General features: G+C 48.6%; 1 protein-coding gene across 2 annotated transcripts in view; it reads right to left on the minus strand.

The window, feature by feature from the left end:
• Positions 1 to 138: 138 nt before the first annotated feature.
• Positions 139 to 19530, minus strand: part of rnf213b (ring finger protein 213b) — a 50168-nt gene continuing 30776 nt past the window's right edge. For both annotated transcript variants that reach the window (XM_072711915.1, XM_072711914.1), the window contains exons 35-65: positions 19462 to 19530; positions 19196 to 19371; positions 18260 to 18460; positions 17955 to 18133; positions 17472 to 17586; positions 17191 to 17291; positions 16774 to 16953; positions 16337 to 16482; positions 15063 to 15162; positions 14866 to 14977; positions 13768 to 13972; positions 12217 to 12407; positions 11959 to 12081; positions 10849 to 10959; positions 10397 to 10639; positions 8676 to 8760; positions 8299 to 8333; positions 8065 to 8162; positions 7635 to 7785; positions 6538 to 6703; positions 5952 to 6046; positions 4964 to 5230; positions 4674 to 4809; positions 4473 to 4556; positions 4168 to 4348; positions 3822 to 4023; positions 3515 to 3592; positions 3220 to 3417; positions 2629 to 2718; positions 1968 to 2146; positions 139 to 843 (exon numbers count right to left, since the gene is read on the minus strand). The exon at positions 19462 to 19530 is cut by the window's right edge and continues 65 nt beyond it. In XM_072711915.1, the coding sequence (XP_072568016.1) occupies positions 705 to 843; positions 1968 to 2146; positions 2629 to 2718; positions 3220 to 3417; positions 3515 to 3592; positions 3822 to 4023; positions 4168 to 4348; positions 4473 to 4556; positions 4674 to 4809; positions 4964 to 5230; positions 5952 to 6046; positions 6538 to 6703; positions 7635 to 7785; positions 8065 to 8162; positions 8299 to 8333; positions 8676 to 8760; positions 10397 to 10639; positions 10849 to 10959; positions 11959 to 12081; positions 12217 to 12407; positions 13768 to 13972; positions 14866 to 14977; positions 15063 to 15162; positions 16337 to 16482; positions 16774 to 16953; positions 17191 to 17291; positions 17472 to 17586; positions 17955 to 18133; positions 18260 to 18460; positions 19196 to 19371; positions 19462 to 19530 (4436 nt within the window). In that variant the 3' untranslated portion in view covers positions 139 to 704. The remainder of the gene's footprint in view (positions 844 to 1967; positions 2147 to 2628; positions 2719 to 3219; positions 3418 to 3514; positions 3593 to 3821; positions 4024 to 4167; positions 4349 to 4472; positions 4557 to 4673; positions 4810 to 4963; positions 5231 to 5951; positions 6047 to 6537; positions 6704 to 7634; positions 7786 to 8064; positions 8163 to 8298; positions 8334 to 8675; positions 8761 to 10396; positions 10640 to 10848; positions 10960 to 11958; positions 12082 to 12216; positions 12408 to 13767; positions 13973 to 14865; positions 14978 to 15062; positions 15163 to 16336; positions 16483 to 16773; positions 16954 to 17190; positions 17292 to 17471; positions 17587 to 17954; positions 18134 to 18259; positions 18461 to 19195; positions 19372 to 19461) is intronic.

The raw sequence follows: 19530 nt of genomic DNA on the forward strand, positions 1-19530 counted from the left end.
AACGTATCACCCATTGTCCCATTTATATTGGCTTTCTAAAGACCAGATGCCTAAGCAGGGATTTTCTGCCTTATGCCATAGACCACAGAAAATGTCAGCTCAATAGTGTGGTGAATGAGTGACTCAGTCAGACGGTACGAAGATTAACAAAGAAAAGTTTATTTGGTTTTCCAATGTATACGCTTTCATTTTGAAACAATGTATTACAAAAATAAAGACCGGTGTTGCTTTAATTAAGCACACCATGCTCCTCGAATAAGAAGAGAAATTCACATTCTTGGGTTTTCGGAGCTTTAAGAGCGGTTACTTAAGGGAATGTGAACTGTCGCTTAGCAGTGCAAGGAATCAGAAGAAAAAAAAAATTGAAAAAGAACAGGGTTAATGTACCTGACTATATCAGTTCGAGAAATAAAGCACTATTTGAATAATGCAATATTGTTTAGGTACAGAAGGACACTTAGGACTAACCAGAAATCAGTTGTCACAATCAGACATGTTGACGTCAAACATCTTTAAGATATCTCATTCATTTTTCTTAATCTTTATTTTAATTTACAGCAGTTATTATTACTCTATTTAATTACCTTTCCTTTTAGACATTCCTTAATATGTCTATTATTTCTGCTACTACTGTTGTTCTTATCATCCACATAAGTGGAATGTTTGGAATGCTTATAATCAAAGATCAGAAAGCTTATTGTGATTCATGATGACTTTAATTCCACCACCAGCCTCCATATTTCAGACGCTTTGGCCAAAGTCAGCTCATCTGACAGGTCAGCGAGGGCCGGCAAGGCGGAGCTGTGTTTCATCTCCAGATGGGTCTCCAGGGTGGTTCGAATGCTGAGGATGTGGGTAGGGGGGACGGGGTGGGGGGGGGGGGGAGAAGCAACAGTTAGCGGCACGTTCCTTTGTCCTGCAGGCATGTGCTGCTATTCGCTCGCCCCTCCAGCTGCGGGCCCAAACGGCGACCCGTGCCATCTGGGGCGGGGGGAGGGGAGGGGGCGGGGCCCCTTGACAGATGGCAGCCGTGAGGGGGGTCACACTGAAGACCCAGGGGTCAAAAGGCCCACATCCCGGGTGAAGAGCTGAGAGATTTTAAGAATTCCTCTGCAGCCCAACGAAGTAAATCACTTAAAAACAGTTTCCAGAAACAGCTCCCCCCCCCACCCCCATAATCTCATTCTTAAATTCTGCTCGGAAAAACAAAGGACACCAACCATCTCCAAGTCCAAAACTGTACTGCTACCAACTGTCGATGACTCACAGCAAGCGTTACCTTGTCCCCCCCCACCAGCGGCTGTAGTGTGTCATGTTGCGACTCTAACTCCATTTACACAGGCTGCTCATCTACCACTGTACTTATATCTCCATACATCCATCATCTGTCACTGCAGGTCAGGGTCAGGCAGGGCACGAGGCCGGCGGCCCCCTGCAGGGCAAGCTGGTGCATTGCAGGCCATATTGTTTTTATAGGTTTTAAAATATTTATTATAAACAGCAGGGTGGACGTGGCTCAGGGTGGACGTGTGTGTCTCAGGATACGGGCCATTTGTAGACTGAGCTCTTTCCCATGCGCTTGTACCATTTGACATTCACAAAAGGCACAAATATGCTGACTGTAAGCACCCAGCGCTATGGGGTGTCTGTGTAAGCAAGTCTTACATTCTGTACTTATTTAGCATTGCCCCGTTTTCTGTCTTGATGATTTTTCTGAGTGATGAATTATGGGAATAAGTGAATCTGTACAGAGAGCACAGGCATGAATGTGTCCTGCTGTATACTGTGCTGAATTCCGAGAAGAAACATGGAGAAATTGTGTAGGTAATCATGCAGTAATGAGACCAATTAAACCAATGTAAGCAATTAAACCAGGGCAATGGGTAGGAAAGCAGGATTATAGCAGGTGTACAGCACAGCTGAGGGGGTGTAATAGCAGTCTAGAGCCACTAGGTGGCAGTCCTTACTCCCAGTGGCTGTCGTAGTTTTCCTCCTGAGTGGCAGTGCCCGTCTTTAAGAGGAGGATCTCGTGCAGCTCCCTGCAGAAGGCATCCATGTCGGTGAGCGCGAGGAAAGCCTTCACCTCCTTCCTCTCTGCCTCAGACAGCTTCTCCCTGTACTCCGGGGGCAGCCTCTCAAAGGGGTCCTGTGGAACAGAGGCGGCCGTAGATCATGCCCGTTCGCGCACAGCTGAGACACAAACATGGCTGTGCGACACCCCCTGGATCACGCAGGAAGCGGGAAACGTGGCCAGTAAGGACTCCGCAGATAACAGGTGACCCCCCCCCCCGTCCTTTAAGTACCGCTTTGCTCACATAGTTCAGACAGAATGAGCCCTCTGTGTTCACCATCACAGGTAATCAGTGCTGTCCCAACCTTTTCACCTTACAATTAGGGGGCCAGCCGAAATTATTCTAAGCAAATGCAGAGACTAATTTCTCTGCTCTAAACTAACAGCGTGCTGGTGGGGGCCTCCGCTCAACTGGGGGTTTGGTCTCAGTTCTCCAGAGGTCCTTAAATGTTCTCTAGTTTTATTATAACAGCAAATAACCGACTAGGCTGCTACGGAAAAACAGCCACTATCCTTGGTGAGGAGCCTGCGAGCTCCCCCGCTCCCCCCATGCTCACCTGCCCCCTCATGGCCATCAGCTCAGACTTCCAGCAGGTGAGAAGCTGCCAGGTAGAGACACAGTGCTCCAGTCGACTCTCTCCCAGGGCCTTGGGGGGGAAGGGGGGGGGGGCGACAGAGAGGGTCATTGCGGTCATACGAATAGCGGGACAATAAAATATTTCCTTGTGGATCTTTTACGGCTGTTGTTGAAAAAAACGTGTTTGATACATCGGTGTTCAGCGTACTTTGTGGTGCTGTGGCAAAGCAGAATAGCAGGCGTGCCTGTCTGCTCAGATCTGCTCTCTTGTGGTAGATGTGGCTAATGATATATTTTCATAATTATACAGTAAGACTTGATAAGTATCTTCATATTTAGACTACATCTTTATTATTACCGCATAAGTACCATGAGATTCGGTCATATTTTAGGTCCGTCTCTAACAAAGACGATTTCTCCTTAGATGATCCACTCACTGAACCTGTTGCTTTTTGTCTCCCTCAGTATCACACTTTTAAAAGTCTAGCAGCTCTGCTTTCTTTGGATTCTTCATGCTTTTCTTTATAACTGGCTTCTCCGCGGTCCCGGCCCGGTTGGTCCTGCTGGGTACCTTAGCCACAGCCCGGGGAATCTGCTGCTCCATCCTCAGCGTGTCCCGCATGTAGGCCAGCAGCCGGACACGGGGATCCCCGCCCATCTTGGCCAGGAAGCGCAGGGCCACCTCCGTCAGCAGCACGGCGTCGCATGTGTCCGGGAAGGAGTGCAGCACATCGCGCACGGCGCCGCTCAGAGAGTTCCTCAGGGGCTTCTGGACACGCAGAGCCGGGGGTGGGGTCACGACACGCAAGCACCGACGAGGTGGGGGGGGCATGCACAGAACCCACCGCGGGCCCAGTGGCCGTTACCTGGGGGATCTTACTCCGGACCTCTGCCAGCAGCGCGGAGAAGTTCAGCTGGTGTCTTCTCACGTACTTCGAGGTCTCCTACACCAGAGGATAGAAACCGAGAGCCTCGCAAAACAGAAAACAGGAACTTAGCACAAAAAAAAAAATCAAATAAAATTAAATTCGTATTGGTCTGCCGGCACTGAAGAAGCAAGTGGGGATTTTTTTTGCTGAATAACCTTCTGACTTGCAAATCCCAGGCTCCACCCCCCCCCCCCCACCCACCACCATGCACAAATAACATAAGAGGGGGGCCCTGGGCTCCTACCGCCTGGATGAGAGGCTTTCCAGTGACAAAGCGCCGGGCGAGTTCACTCTCAATCGCCGGCAGATTGTAGCTGCTCACTGTCTCCTTGCCTTTCCTCAGGGTGTACTGACAGTGCGTCAGCAGCAGGGGGAGCAGCTCCTGCTCAGTGCGGCACAGGACCAGCTGAGCCTCTGACACTCCCTCTAGTGGAACACTGTAGTCACTGTGGGAGAAAGCACAGTCAGAACTGGTAGTCTCCCTAAACAACCCGTTTGTAAGGATTCTGTAGTCAGTCTCAACCAGCATGGCCTCATTTCAATGTACGGGGAGGAAAAAATAAAGGCTGAGGAGGTACGGGGGTAGAGACCTGTCCTGCTGCAGGTGCAGCGCCCTGGCCTGTCGCACCAGGCAGTTGTGAGTCTCAGACAGGAAGCTGAGCAGCAGGGTTAGGCAGGACCCCGGCCCGTTCTGGCTTAGAGACAGGAACTCCCCCGGGCTGTCCATGCTCAGCTCCGTGCCACAGAGGCGCTCCGCCACGCCCATCTCAGCTATCCATTTTTCGGATGGGGGATGGAAAAAAAAAACACAGAACCAAGAACATTATCCCCAAAGATATTCCAGCTAGGTGGGGAAACACTCAGGCACACACAGAGCTGACCAGGCGTCACTCACAGCTCCTGGACAGTTCCATCCTCAGCTGGTTCCACACGTCAATGAAGATCTTCACTCGTGTCAGCAGCACCTCCGACTGCTGACCTGCAGGGGGCGACAAAATGAATCACAAACGGAATAAATGATTTTTAACTCTGCAGAACCTACTGAATATGGCCTCAGGGATTCATACTACTCTTATGGCGGCGGCGGGGGGGTTACCTTTTGGGATCTGCTGCAGTACCTGTCCGATACTCTGAGATGACCCCGCCTCTGTCACCATGGTGACCAACCTCAGCAAATCTAATTGGAGGGCAGCCAGGGCAGGCAGGTGACATAGCTGCCTTAAGCACGGCACCTGCAATCACCCGAATGGCCCATTACTCTGCTGTCTCATGCTGTTCACGCTCGTCATTAGAAGGTGGTGCCGGCTCTCTTTTAATGTAACATGAGTAATGTTTATTTTAATGAGAAATACCACAGATGTAATCATGCATCTGTCAGTCACTCGCCTTTTTGATGAAGAGTGAGAGCAGGGGCACCGTGGCCTGCCCTTGGTTCTGATCCAGGATTTGGGAAAAACGCTCCACGGTTAGCATCTCAGGAACATTCCAGAAGGAGGAGTGGTCAGTGGGGCACTTGGAGGAGTGGTCAGTGGGGCACTTGGAGGGGAGGAAGCGGGCGGGGTCTCCATAGAGCAGCATGATCAGGGGACTTCTGCTCAGGCTGTCATCAGCACTGATCTGTGCCTGGGCCTGCTTCAGTTTCCCATCCAATCCCTGAAAAGAAGGGGGGGGGGAGACAGGGGAGTGGGCGGGGAATGAGTAATTACAGTAAATACAGTTCAACCTTTGTATGAGGAGAACAAGGTTCCCTAAGCCTTGAAGAAATATATTTTATGAGGGGCCTGTTTTTACTGTATCACTCCCTTTACTAGCAAAGCATGTAGTGATCATGTGACCCCCCCCCCCCCCCGCCATAAACCCAACCTGCATCCAATTCCAACCATGCATTTTATTAGAACTTCAGCCCAACTGGAAGTTTTACCAAGACACATGTGATATGCTGGATGGGATGCCAGTCCATTAAGAAAAAATATACTGGATATATTATATACTAGGTGACTTTAAAATGCACCGATTGACCCAAGGTGTCCCTAAATATGTGTACTTGACAGTACTTGTGTTTTTATGTACATGTTTTACATCATGTTCCAATGTCAAACACCAGTTCTAGTACTGAAGAACAGAAGTACATGAGGATGGTAAAAATCCCCGGATGTCGTTCTTATGTCACCCCAAATATCAAGGATACATTGGTTGCATCCTCACCAAAATGAGACCAATCCCATGATTCACTGCGGCCCAAGTTAATTCTTGGGAGGCAAGTTAGCAAGACCACTTCTGCCAAGATCACAAGTACGATCTTTGCATACTTGGTATTGAGAAACACCCCTAAACTCTTTTCATCCCTTGAGGATGAAACTGGCCTCCAGCTCACCTGTAATACAGGGCCGATGACGGAGTCACAAGCCAGCTTTTCCCACATCTCTCGCCTCTGTCGTGAGGACAGGTCCGCCCCCCGCTGCCTGGAGTCTGTAATGACAGAGGTGAGCCATAGCTTGAATGACTGATGTCCTGTTCCAGGAACTCTCTTCAAGCAACCTCCGGCAAATTATTATCTTGGGGACACTGAGGCGTCAGAGCAAGAGGGACAAGTAGCAGCAGATGTGTGTACAACAAACCAAACATAAAGACATATCTATCAAGAAACTTATCTATTCAATGAAAGTTACTTAATTCCATGCATCTGTTTCCCATAATGCATTGTAAGGTCATGGTGAGTCTGGAGACTATACCAGGGGACACAGGACACAAGACAGGGGACACCCTGGACAGGATGTCAGTCCATACTGAGACACATTTATCATGCTCAGGGGGTTTCATTTAAACTTAGTCTATGAGTTTAGTTAATTGAATCAACCTTAATTATACCAGATATTGAATTAATATTCATTATTCATTGATATGGGACAATCCATTGTTAAACAAAATGATGAGCCACTGTTTGACTGAGCAGCACAAACCTTCAGCAAACTCCAGGAAGGCATGGAGGACCAGGTGCATCACAACCATGGTCTTGTCCATGTTCTGATCCAGGGACTGGCCCAGTACCTTCATGTCCTCCTCCAGATGCCTCCATAGAAACTGCTGGACGTCTTTCACCGGGGGCTGGATCATCTGACTGATACCCTGTGCAAATTTAAGCAGTTTTAAGATATAAGTACAACAAATAGTGATCTTTGAAATAGCGCATTTTCATAGGTGTCAGATCTACAGCCATATCTAATGATGGGAGGTGCCCATCATCAGCTTATGTGGCAGTGGGTGTGGCTGAGGAGGTGCCCATCATCAGCTTATGTGGCAGTGGGTGTGGCTGGGGAGGTGCCCATCATCAGCTTATGTGGCAGTGGGGGTGGCTGGGGAGGTGCCCATCATCAGCTTATGTGGCAGTGGGTGTGGCTGAGGAGGTGCCCATCATCAGCTTATGTGGCAGTGGGGGTGGCTGGGGAGGTGCCCATCATCAGCTTATGTGGCAGTGGGGGTGGCTGGGGAGATGCCCATCATCAGCTTATGTGGCAGTGGGTGTGGCTGAGGAGATGCCCATCATCAGCTTATGTGGCAGTGGGGGTGGCTGGGGAGGTGCCCATCATCAGCTTATGTGGCAGTGGGTGTGGCTGAGGAGATGCCCATCATCAGCTTATGTGGCAGTGGGGGTGGCTGAGGAGGTGCCCATCATCAGCTTATGTGGCAGTGGGTGTGGCTGGGGAGGTGCCCATCATCAGCTTATGTGGCAGTGGGTGTGGCTGGGGAGGTGCCCATCATCAGCTTATGTGGCAGTGGGTGTGGCTGGGGAGGTGCCCATCATCAGCTTATGTGGCAGTGGGTGTGGCTGGGGAGGTGACCATCATCAGCTTATGTGGCAGTGGGTGTGGCTGGGGAGGTGCCCATCATCAGCTTATGTGGCAGTGGGTGTGGCTGGGGAGGTGCCCATCATCAGCTTATGTGGCAGTGGGTGTGGCTGAGGAGGTGTCCATCATCAGCTTATGTGGCAGTGGATGTGGCTGAGGAGGTGCCCATCATCAGCTTATGTGGCAGTGGGGGTGGCTGGGGAGGTGCTCACCCGGTGGTCCCGCGCAGTGCCCAGCATCATTGCCAGATGGGTGCAGAAGCGCAGGATATGGGACCCAGCTGTGGACAGCTGTCTCTCTGGGGCTTTTGACCTATGATGAGCGTCGCCCAGGATGTGGCCTGTCCGTGTTTGGTCCGCAACACTGCACACGAATGGGCAGCGATGTCATTCCACTGCGCAAAAGCAGACCAACCAGCAGGGGCAGGAAACACAATGCTCCTGCAGTCCACCCACAAGCTACCAGGTTTAAGCCCACTGTACCTTTGAACAAGTTTTTTCTTCTAAATTACATTTAAAAGTATTATAGCACGGTGTCCAGGGCTATGCAGGACCGACACCCATTCCCACCAAGAGACTGCAGATACACAGTCGGATGTGATGACAGGATTTACAGACAGGACTGGATGCTTCTTTCTCTGACCTTTGTGTCTCTCTGAATCCTGCCACTGCCGCGTGGTTAATGCCTCCGATCGGGACATTACACTCAGGACAACGTGACTCCTGCACTGGCCTCCCACACTGGAATAAAACAGAGAGAGGCTGGACCATCCCAAAAACCTCAGTCATAGAGTGTGCTCTCTTATTAGTTCCCACTCGTGGGCTCCCGTCGATTCTGTTTTTTTCTCAGGTAGGTGAAGATAAACATTACTCTCACCTCTCCGACGAAGCACATGTGTCCGTTAGAGCAAGCTGAAACGGAAACAGCAAACCAAACCCGACGTGAGAACAGCGCCACCATGAGTCACAAGACATGATTTGAGATTCGAAGTTAGAAAATCATTTTACGTTTACTTTTCATTTCACAAATAACGGGCACCCCTGGATCAATGCTTGTACTTGTGGTGAATATTACACATGCATTCAAAATTATAAGCAATGGCTAGTTTGCCACAGTCATATCTCCATAGGACCAATATGACAGTAACTGGCTGCATGGTTTTAAGGTATCTGAAGCATCTGAAGAAAAATATATAATAATGAATAAATGAACAGGGTTAGATAAACAAAAGTGTTTCAGAAAACTGTGCTTACTGTACGTCCTCAGTGTGGTCTCTCTGGTCATCCACTGTCGAGCTTCACTGGAGCGGTCGTCAGGCATGGTGGGCAGAAATGCAGCCTGAGAAATGAGAACCAACAGGTGGTCAAGATCTACTGGGCAGTCATGTGACACGGGAAATGTAGCAGGGAACAGTAGTGCGACAGCCTACCTTGGCATGTTAGATCTGGAAACGTTTAAATCTTCTCTTAAGACGCATCTTTCCTCAATGAAATTTAATTTCAGATGAGTTGGCATAAAATGCTCTGTTGTTCTTCATTTTATGTTTCTCATTTGATGTTTTTTATTGTTTTTAATGATGTGAATCTGTACAGCACTTTGGTCAACCTTGGTTGTTTAAAAGTGCTTTATAAATAAACTTTGATTTGATTGATTTGATTTGATTTGATTTGATTTGACAGTTCACAGGAGTGGTGTCTGGCTGCAGGGGCCCCATCAGGTTCACACATGCGCAGAACAATTTGCCATTCATAAGTCTCGCAATTCTTAGGACCCCGCATGTGCGAAAGAGAATAAAGTAAGACGCTGATCATGTAACGATATTGCTTCAGTACTATTTTAATCCTGAGGCATTTTGGATATTAGCCTAATTTAGTTATAACATTCTTGATGGTATAATGGTTTGGAAACATCTACTGCATTATCTATTGTGTCTTTTTCATGTATGCAGAATGAGTAACACAATAGATAATGTGGTAGATGTTTCCAAACCATTAAACCATCGAGAACGTTATAACTAAATTAGGCTAATATCCAAAATGCCTCAGATTTTAAAAAGTGAACAATAAATACAGTATCTAGGCAGGACTAGTAACAAGTAATCATAGATAACTGGTGAAATCAATAAAAATGCTGTTTGCATTTTTGTTGTGCAAATTTTTACACATAAACAGTAAAACTTTAAACAGTATGAACAGTATGAAATTAAAATGAATATATTTATAATAGATTGACAATCATGAAACATCATGGACAAATATGCATAGGACATTTTTTCAAAACTATTTTCATCAATCCAGCTGGAAGGGGTCTGAGACGGGCGGGGCCTAAGAGGGGAGGGTCTGAGAGGGGCGGGGCCTAAGAGGGGAGGGTCTGAGACGGGCGGGGCCTAAGAGGGGAGGGTCTGAGAGGGGCGGGGCCTAAGAGGGGAGGGTCTGAGAGGGGCGGGGCCTAAGAGGGGAGGGTCTGAGAGGTGCGGGGCCTAAGAGGGGAGGGTCTGAGAGGGGCGGGGCCTAAGAGGGGGAGGGTCTGAGAGGGGCGGGGCCTAAGAGGGGAGGGTCTGAGAGGGGCGGGGCTTAAGAGGGGAGGGTCTGAGAGGGGCGGGGGCTGAAAGGGGCATGGCAATACAGAGGCAGGGCCTGAGAGGGCGGGGCCTGAGAGGGGCGATCCGGGGCTTGGGTGGGGGCAAGGCCGGAGAAGGACAGGAACTGAGAGGGGTGGGGCCTAAGTGGGGCACCCCTCAAATTGGCAGTGATGGTGAGAGTCTGTAGCCATATATTATTGGTTCACAGAGATGATCACCTGACTCTGGGGAGAACAGTGATCTTGCTCAGACAATATTTACTTTTTACCTAATGCTTTGACTTGCTTAAGGCTTCCTCCTCTGCGATGCCATAGCCTCTCCTCTGACACCAAGACCCCGTCCCACTACATGATCTCTGCCCCCTCTGACAGGGGGCTGGTTGGGGGTGCTTACCGTCATGGTCTGGGGCTGAAAAGCGATCTGGCAAAGTGGGGCCACCAGCGGTCCACCGGTCAGGAACACAGCGGCAGCATGAACAAGGACCTCCAGCAGGGCGCGCCTCTGAGCAGGCATCGAGGGTGTGACACGCAGTGGGGAGCCCACGCCCCCCACCTTGTTGTTCAGCAGGCCAGTGCACAGGTTTTTGTGCTTCCCAGACAGGTGGTTATTCAGGAAGTTCGAAAGAGTCTTTATACCCTGGGTCATGTGGATTAATGAGGGGGCGTGTCACGGTACACAGACCAATCACATAAATTCTGAGCTGTTACATTTGTATTTAAAGGGACAGGCACACTTCATGCATCCTGGCTACCTGCTGCATAAATCCTAGCAGTAGGCAATGTACATCAAAGAAATATCTTTAAATGACGAAGGAAAAAGGGCGTGGAGAGCAGGCAGGAGCTCACCTCCGGCGTGGGCCGCAGTCTGTGGTCAGCATCTTCCAGGCGGCAAGTCACCTCGCGGAAGAGGGCCAGGGACAGGAGCACATCTGTCACGGCACGGGGGCAGGCCAGGCCCTGGAATGGCAAACGGCAGACGGCGGACGGCAAGCTGAATCCCACGTCACTCTGACATACGGCACCAGTCAAAGGCCTTTTCACACTTCAGGCTTTACCACTTTTCCATTTATTTCATAAACTCCAGATTCATTTTTTTTCATTTTTGTTAAACATTGAAAAGTTGAGTGAACAACTATAATTTCAGTCAAATAAAACAAGTTTCCTTTATAATATGGAAAGAGTACATAACAGTGCATGTCTGACATCCTATTAACTGGTTGTGTGGTGATGGCAGAGTCAGATTCTAGGCCGTCCTTTAACTTTAATTGCACTAGTTAACTGTTTCATCCCATGACACACAGCAGTATTTAATGTCCCTTTACACAGAATTTTCTCTGCTGTTATAACTGCTAGAGGAGGTTATTTTGATGAATCAAAGATATGACATTTTCTTGCTAATAAAGGTATTCAAATGGTAAACAAACTGTAAATTTGAAGAATACTGTGTGTATATTTAGTAAATATTAAAACGTAAATAAGTGTGTGCAAAAACATTTCACTGGTGGTGTATTTCTGAAGGCATACGACAAGAGCAGTGCGACGATGACAGTCAATGCAGTGATCGGACGCTATTCTGTGAGCAGCCGCTGAGGGCGTACTGAAGGTCAATTTATTTATTTAGCAGCTGTCAATACTCAAAGTGATGTATGTCTTTTTTTTGAGACAGTCGCTGGAGCAATAGAAGCCCAACAGTGAAATTACTCTGCCAAACACGGGATTTGAACCAGTGACCTTCTGATCACAGGCACAGCTTCCTAACCCTCTGAGTCACGCAGCAGACCAGACATCAGACATCGGGCCATAACAGAGTTGCCTGAATGCCAGATCTTTCTGGTTTTCACTCTGCTTCAGTTTGTCGATCCTTTAGACCGTTCCTTTACATGTACAACCTAATGAAATGACTTGAGCGGGAAAACCCTAATCGACAGGTACATATAGCCATCAGCGGTGTCTGACCTGCAGGTGGGTGCTGAGAGTGTTGGCCTCCAACTCCAGAAGTGTGTGATACACTTGGTTCCTCAGGACCCGGTAGGGCTCCCCGCAGCACAGAAACCGGTCCACCTTCACGGGCGTCTGTCTCTGGGCAGCCGGACAGAGAGAGATGTCTCAGCTTCACTTCAGTCTATCTTCTACACCGCTATAAACATGGCTGCTACCTCCGCATGGACCCGCCCAAATCGCCCCACACCCGGCTACCCGCTCGGGCCACGATACCTGCAGTCGGAGCACCTCAGAAGGGAAGATCCAGCTGCGGTTGGGTCTGTTCATCAGGACCTGCACGCAATCCACTCCTGCCAGCCGGTGGACAGCCCTCAGCAGGTAGACACGGTGCCAGTCATTACCGCCGTGCTCCAATGCGGCTCTTACACGGCTCAGGAACCGCTCCCCCAGCTCAGACGGGGCCTCTGATTGGTCGGCGAGAGAAAGAGCAGCCAATCAGAAAGGAAGGGGGCAGCAGATGGGGAAAGGAAGTGAGAGCAAAAACTCCCACATCCATCCCTGAACATGCCACACACACACACGCATACATAATTAAACACACTATCACACACACATGCCCACACACACATATATATATATATATATATGAATATATAAATGCGACTATTAACAGCAGCCTGCATGTGTCTATAAATGTTTAATTTCTAAACCTAAGGTAATATATAATTTTACCTTTTTCTTCATCAGAGGGTGAAATAATGAAAAGTATTTTTCAAGGCTTTTTGTCTGAAATCTACCACACAGCAAACAAACAATCATCGTCAGCATAGTTTTCTTTTTTCAGAAATGTTTTATCTTTTATTTATAGGTCGGGTTCTGAGAACAGCAGCAGCCCCCAGACAGTGAATCCTCAAGCCTCAACACTCACCCTTTCCCTTAACTGCCCCCTGCTGGACACCACAGCTACTGCTACTAGTGATGGACAATTCATGAACCATTTGCTGTTTTTTTTGACCCCACTAGATGGTGCTCTTGGTGTGCTTTGGGTTTGCTTTGTGCCCTTTTTTGAACAGAAAACACCATCTAGTGCAGTGTTACTCAAAGTGTGGTCCGCGGACCACTAGTGGTCCGTGAGCGACCTCAAGTGGTCCGTGAAGTGATATCATCTCTAAAAAAAAATACCTAACATAACATTGACTGAAGGGTAAAGCGAATTTATTCTCGGAACAAAAATGTATACATTTTATTTAAAAAAATGTATCAAAATAAATGTAGGCTAAAAATAAATCTGAATTGGCAGTGCTTAAATTGTTGCCTATCAACCCCGCCAATTTCGTCTCCTAAACAACATCCGCTGTCAGGTTAGTAGGCTAAGTGAAAAGAAGCAAAAAGCAGTAAAAGCATTGAACTTTAACTAAAAAAAATACACAGATAGTATGAAACAAGGATGGATAGATGGCTGAAAACGGGATCAGTTAAAAGAAAGGCAAATGATAAAGATACCGACGTGCATAGAAAGGAGTCGGGAGCTAGCGAGGAGTCCCACTCACAACACTGCTCGCAACTTTAAATAAAATTTAAAAATAAAAAAAAAACATTCCAAACCATTGGTTAACCATTGTTAGATGTTTTGTACAATAAAAGGTTCAAAACATTTATGCTTTTTTTTTTCCTTTTGGCGTGGGACGGGGGTGGTTGGATGTGGTCCCTGATTTTTTTTTTTTGAGAAAGTGGTCCTTGGTCTGAAAAAGTTTGAGTAACACTGATCTAGTGGCATCAAAAAGGAAGGAAGGCTCATTATGCGCATCGCTAAGTGCTACTAACCCTCGAAGGCCACTGCAGCCTGCAGCAGGCGGGCAGCGGTGCCCAGGTATGCCCTTAGCCTGGCCACGGCAAGCAGGAACTCGGCTGGCTGGTCCCGGATGCTGGGCAAATGACCACTGGCCAGCTGGCTCAGAAACTGGATGCCCTCCTGCAGGTGGTGCTGTTCCTCTGCCATCCCACCACCTCCAGGGCTGCACAGCGAGTCCTGGCACCAGACCAGAGATGCTTATTATTTACTATATTGTTTGTTTAATTCAGTTACCTAGGTTTATGGTATACAGCCAACCTCTCATTTTGATTTTCTTTCATAGATTTGGGATCACAGCTCTGGCAGATTGCAGTTTCAAGCATCTCCTGTAATCTTATTTACTGTCAGGCATATTTATAGCCTCAAGGATTTATGGGAAAATGGGGATTTGGATAACTGAGCCCTAGGCTCTTTTACTGTGAATGTCATAATATGCAAATGATATTGTTTTAAGAAGTTTCACACACCAGAAAGCAGGCAGTGTCAAACAAAGGCAGGATTTCCCTCTCATAAAATGTGTTCTTAGATATCTGGACAAGATTAACTTAATGCATTTATTTAGTTTGCTTTTTTACTGGATTCATTGAGGTTAAATACTCCAGATGAAGGAGACAGGAGCAGGACAGCCCTCCCCCAGTGACATCACTCCCCCATGCTCTTAAAGGGGCAGTTCACCTCAAAACCAGAAAATATGTGTTTTTTAGTGCTATCTGCACATCTACATCATTCTACTGGGGGTTGCCTAGTTTTGGAGATATCAGGTGTAGAAATGTCGGCCTTCTCTCGAATATAATGGGAGTTAATGGCATTCTTTCTGTGGTGCATAAAGTGCCAAACAACTACATTTGCTAAATTCAACTTTGTAGTGAGAAGTTAAATGTAGGAACTATTTTGAACTCCACACACCAATTGTATCATGGCACAGAGGATATCGCCGGGGTGCTTGTGCTCATTCCATTTGCGCAGCAATACGATCGGTGCCTGCTGTTCAAACTCCCAGCAAAATAACCTAGATGGATCAATAGCACTAAATTTTGTGGTAAACTGGCCCTTTCAGTGCTGCCCTTCACCTGGAAACAGTTGACAAAGAGAAGGTAGAGCTCCGTCTGGTCCTCTCGCTCCAGGATGTGGTCCTGCAGTGTGCGTAAGTAGCCCTGGATGTGATCTTTCACCTGCTGAAAACTGTGCGAGAGCACCACCCATGGTCACTCCTGGGATTACAGGATGGCCCGCCCGGTCCAGTGTGCCCGTCTCCCCGAGTCAGTACCTGTACTGCAGTAGCAGCTTTGGAAGCACGGAGCGAACAACCGGATTCTGGTCCACGCTGTCCAGGAAGGGCGTGAGCTCTCTGGTCCTGTACGCAGAATCTAAAGCACATGTGGACACCAGCACCGCCGTTTACTCTGATACCTGCCCAGAAACCCCTCACACAGACCTCACCTCCACATCAACACAGGCAACAGAAACCGTACCCGTCACACAGACCTCACCTCCACATCAACACAGGCAACAGAAACCGTACCCGTCACACAGACCTCACCTCCACATCACACAGGCAACAGAAACCGTACCCGTCACACAGACCTCACCTCCACATCAACACAGGCAACAGAAACCGTACCCCTCACACAGACCTCACCTCCACATCAACACAGGCAACAGAAACCGTACCCGTCACACAGACCTCACCTCCACATCAACACAGGCAACAGAAACCCTACCCCTCACACAGACCTCACCTCCACATCACACAGGCAACAGAAACCCTACCCCTCACACAGACCTCACCTCCACATCAGACAGGCAACAGAAACCCTACCCCTCACACAGACCTCACCTCCACATCACACAGGCAACAGAAACCGTACCCCTCACACAGACCTCACCACCACATCACACAGGCAACAGAAACCGTACCCCTCACACAGACCTCACCTCCACATCACACAGGCAACAGAAACCCTAACCCCTTACACAGACCTCACCTCCACATCACACAGGCAACAGAAACCCTAACCCCTTACACAGACCTCACCTCCACATCAACACAGGCAACAGAAACCGTACCCCTCACACAGACCTCACCACCACATCACACAGGCAACAGAAACCCTAACCCCTTACACAGACCTCACCTCCACATCACACAGGCAACAGAAACCCTAACCCCTTACACAGACCTCACCTCCACATCAACACAGGCAACAGAAACCGTACCCCTCACACAAACCTCACCACCACATCACACAGGCAACAGAAACCGTACCCGTCACACAGACCTCACCTCCACATCAGACAGGAAACAATTTATAGCAGTGAGTATGTATCAGAAATGAATAACAACAGGTTCAGTCGATACCCCCCACAGCACACCTGGCAGGGGGAATGTGGGTCTTCGCAGCTGAAGGCTAGCTCTTTCCAGTGGGAAGGTTCTTTACTCTCAGTCATATCTTAACTCTGAATCATACCTGGATGCCATCCTGGGACTTGACCCTACAACCCTCCTCTGTGTCCTAATCCCCGCCCCCTGCCCCCACTCACCCTGTTTACTGAACAACAGGGAGAAGAGAAGCTCCACCACTCCTTCCTGAGGGTCCCCTCCTCCACAGAGACAGAATCGTGACACCACCTCCAGGAAGAAGGCATTGCAGTACTTCCTTAAGGCTCGGTGCTGCTTCAGGGACGACCTACAGGGGAAGCGTGTGGACAGGGCTGTGTCTGGCAGGGAGCTTAGCAGGAAAATTGGATGAAAATATTTCCAATTTGTCCAAGTGCAAGTACAATGGAATGTGCTAATTCCACCCTCGGAGCATAGGGTCAGGAGCATTTTTGAGGGGGTTAAGGGGGATTCAAAACAACAACCTTCTGATTACTACCATAGTGGTCTAACCCGCTAAGCCCCACAGCACCCCCTAGGGGTGCGGGAGGGAACAGTGTGATTGTGGAGGGAGATAAATTTGCAGATGATCCCCACACACCTAAGGCCCTGAGACACGGTGAGCTGAAAGCTGTCTGGCACGAGTGCGCGACACATTGGACAGGACCGCTGATTGTTCTGGATGCTTCTCAGGAGGCAGCTCAGGCAGAAGGTGTGTTCGCAGGTCAGGGCGGCCGGCTCCTCCAGCTCCTCCATGCACACTGGACATTTGGTGCCGTACCTAAGAGCAGAACACAGAGCAAAAGGGAAGGACGGGGAAGGAGAAGACCGCAAACGCAGAAGGCTCCAGCTAACCTTGTCATTAGCCAATGATATGTCTTGAATTGGTGAGTGAAAGGTTAGGGGCACACCAGCGGCCAATCATCTTTCAGCTGGGGGCAGAACACCTCTGGTAGCAAGCATAAAAAAGCTTCAGCTAATGGCTGAGCAAACAGCACTGGGCCTATGGAAGCTTTACCTGAAGTCTAGCCGGCCAGTTTCCTCATAGCAGGAGGTCAGGATGCCAATCATTTTTGTTAGTGTGCCTTTGTCCCTCAAGTCAGATGACTGCTGCATTAGCTGTGTATAACAGAAAAAAAACATAGTTTGACATAGTTGAACTTTGACCTTTAACCTGTAAATGATCTTCACCAACCCTCAAGGCAATATATGACTCATCATTCTGTAAAAACAACACGCAAAGCTCCACAGCTGTCAGGCAGTAAGACTGACGGAGGCCTGAAGCCGACTGTCACTCACCATCTGCAGGTGCCTGCAGGTTTTCAGCGTCAGCTCCTTAAATCGCCGTTCGGTCACTTTCAGCACCACCTGCTGAATGAATGCTGCCACCACGAGAACCCCCCCCCAGGCACCCCTAAGAAAACAGAACAAAACACAAAACAAAGTACATAAGTACATAAACCAAGTACAGTTTTATCCAAGCTAGTAAATTAGACCTAGAATCAGCTCGTACTTTTTCAAGCAGAAAGTACATTCAAGTTAAGAGTTTTGCAATACTTACAAATGCACAGTACCCTGGAATTTTATCATTCAGTTTAATTTATTTTTTCAAAGTATCATCCAAGCAGCTGGTGTTTGGAATGATGACTGTGACCAGCCCGCTTTGTGCTGCTGTTTTAAATTCTGCTTTTTGATATAATTAGAAAAGTGTTTCTGTTATATTGATTCCTGATATAAATGGTCTGTTTATCACAGCAAACATGTTTGAAGGTGTAAACTAACCTGATATTCTCCAGTTGCTGAAGACAGCCAGGACTACAGAGGGCGCTAAAGTTCAATCCGAAGGCACTCTCCACACAGGGCTGTAGCAGTTGCACTCTGTGCAGGAGGGTTTTGTGGTCATCCATGTTCACTTGCTGCACCTCCTCCACACACACACCCAGTGCCAAGATGTCTTCGCACTAATGTACAGCAACACGACAAAGAGTTAAAACACAGTTTGAACACACACACACACACACAGACAGACAGACAGACAGACACACAGACACACACAAAGAAATGTCACAGAGCAGCAGTGATCTCACCATCTCAGGAGGGTCCTTGGGTCCCTCTTGGAGCAGCGTGAGGACTATGTGAGGCTGGAGACGGAGCAACTGCAAGAGCGTGTCCAGCCTGGGGGCAAAGAGCCGCACGGCAGCCTGGATCCAGGCGGGGGAGAGCTCAGGGCTCACCTGCAGATGGCGCTGCAGCTCCGCCATGCAGGCCTGTATCGCCTGTGTGAACACCTGCAGAGTGGGTGGAACAGGGAGGAAGGAGAGGGTTATGGGGTCAGCGTGTGGCTCAGCAGGCGAAGCCTCTCTGCCTGTGTTTGGAAAGATACCCGTTTGAGCCCAGCCTCAGCAAACTAGTCACATGTCAGTGGGCCCTTGAGTAAGGCCCTTAACCCACAGCTCCATGCGCTTCTCTGCCAAGCTGTCTCTCACCTGCATGTGTGTCATGGAGATCCAGATGGGGTAGCAGAAGGAGAATTTCCCCATGGGGATCAATGAAGTGTCATCATTATTATTATTATTATTATTATTATTAATAATAATCTCCTGGGACATGTATGGTATGATATACAGCACCGCATGCCAGTTAAGGATGCACTACACAGTCTGGCCCCTCCCACTCTAAGGCTGGATCTCAAACAATGACATTAATAACAGTAATCAAAGTCTATTTATTGTACATTCCAGTTCATCCAGGTTCATTCCCCACTCACACAACTATATTTTTAAACTGTAGTGTTTAACTTACATTTTTACCTGTATTTTGCTAATGTCATCTTTAAATGTCTTACATATTTACAGTATAATCTATTTATTACTGATTCCTGTACGATAACCATCAAGATCAAAATTTCATCTCATGACCCGCGATTCATTTAGCTGAAGGTGACAATAAAGGCACTCTGACTCTGGTAATCCTCTGAATCCCCTGTCTGAAGCAGGACCTCCTGCGGAGAAGGACTCACGCACCATCAGGTGCTCCTCCGACGAGATCCTGAAGTGCATCAGCAGGAAGTCCTGCAGGTAGCACCGGCCAAAGTGCGCCGCCTGCGGCCCGGAGAGTCTGCCGATGTGGCCGCCCAGTCTGCTGCCGGCAAACGCGCTGGTAAACCTCAGCACCCTCTGCCTGTCGTCCGCCTGCGTCACTGCGGGGAGGGGGACAGGGCATCTCGAGAAGAATCCACCATGGTGAGCAGATGCCTGTGAAGCCCATGGAGCAGAACGTTGGCCCTGACCTGGCAGAAACTCTGACTCCTCCCACAAGCTCTGGCAGTGCATTCTGATCAGCCAGCTGAAGGGGGCAG

Source organism: Paramormyrops kingsleyae, chromosome 5 (assembly GCF_048594095.1).
Source record: "Paramormyrops kingsleyae isolate MSU_618 chromosome 5, PKINGS_0.4, whole genome shotgun sequence".
Taxonomy (NCBI): domain Eukaryota; kingdom Metazoa; phylum Chordata; class Actinopteri; order Osteoglossiformes; family Mormyridae; genus Paramormyrops; species Paramormyrops kingsleyae.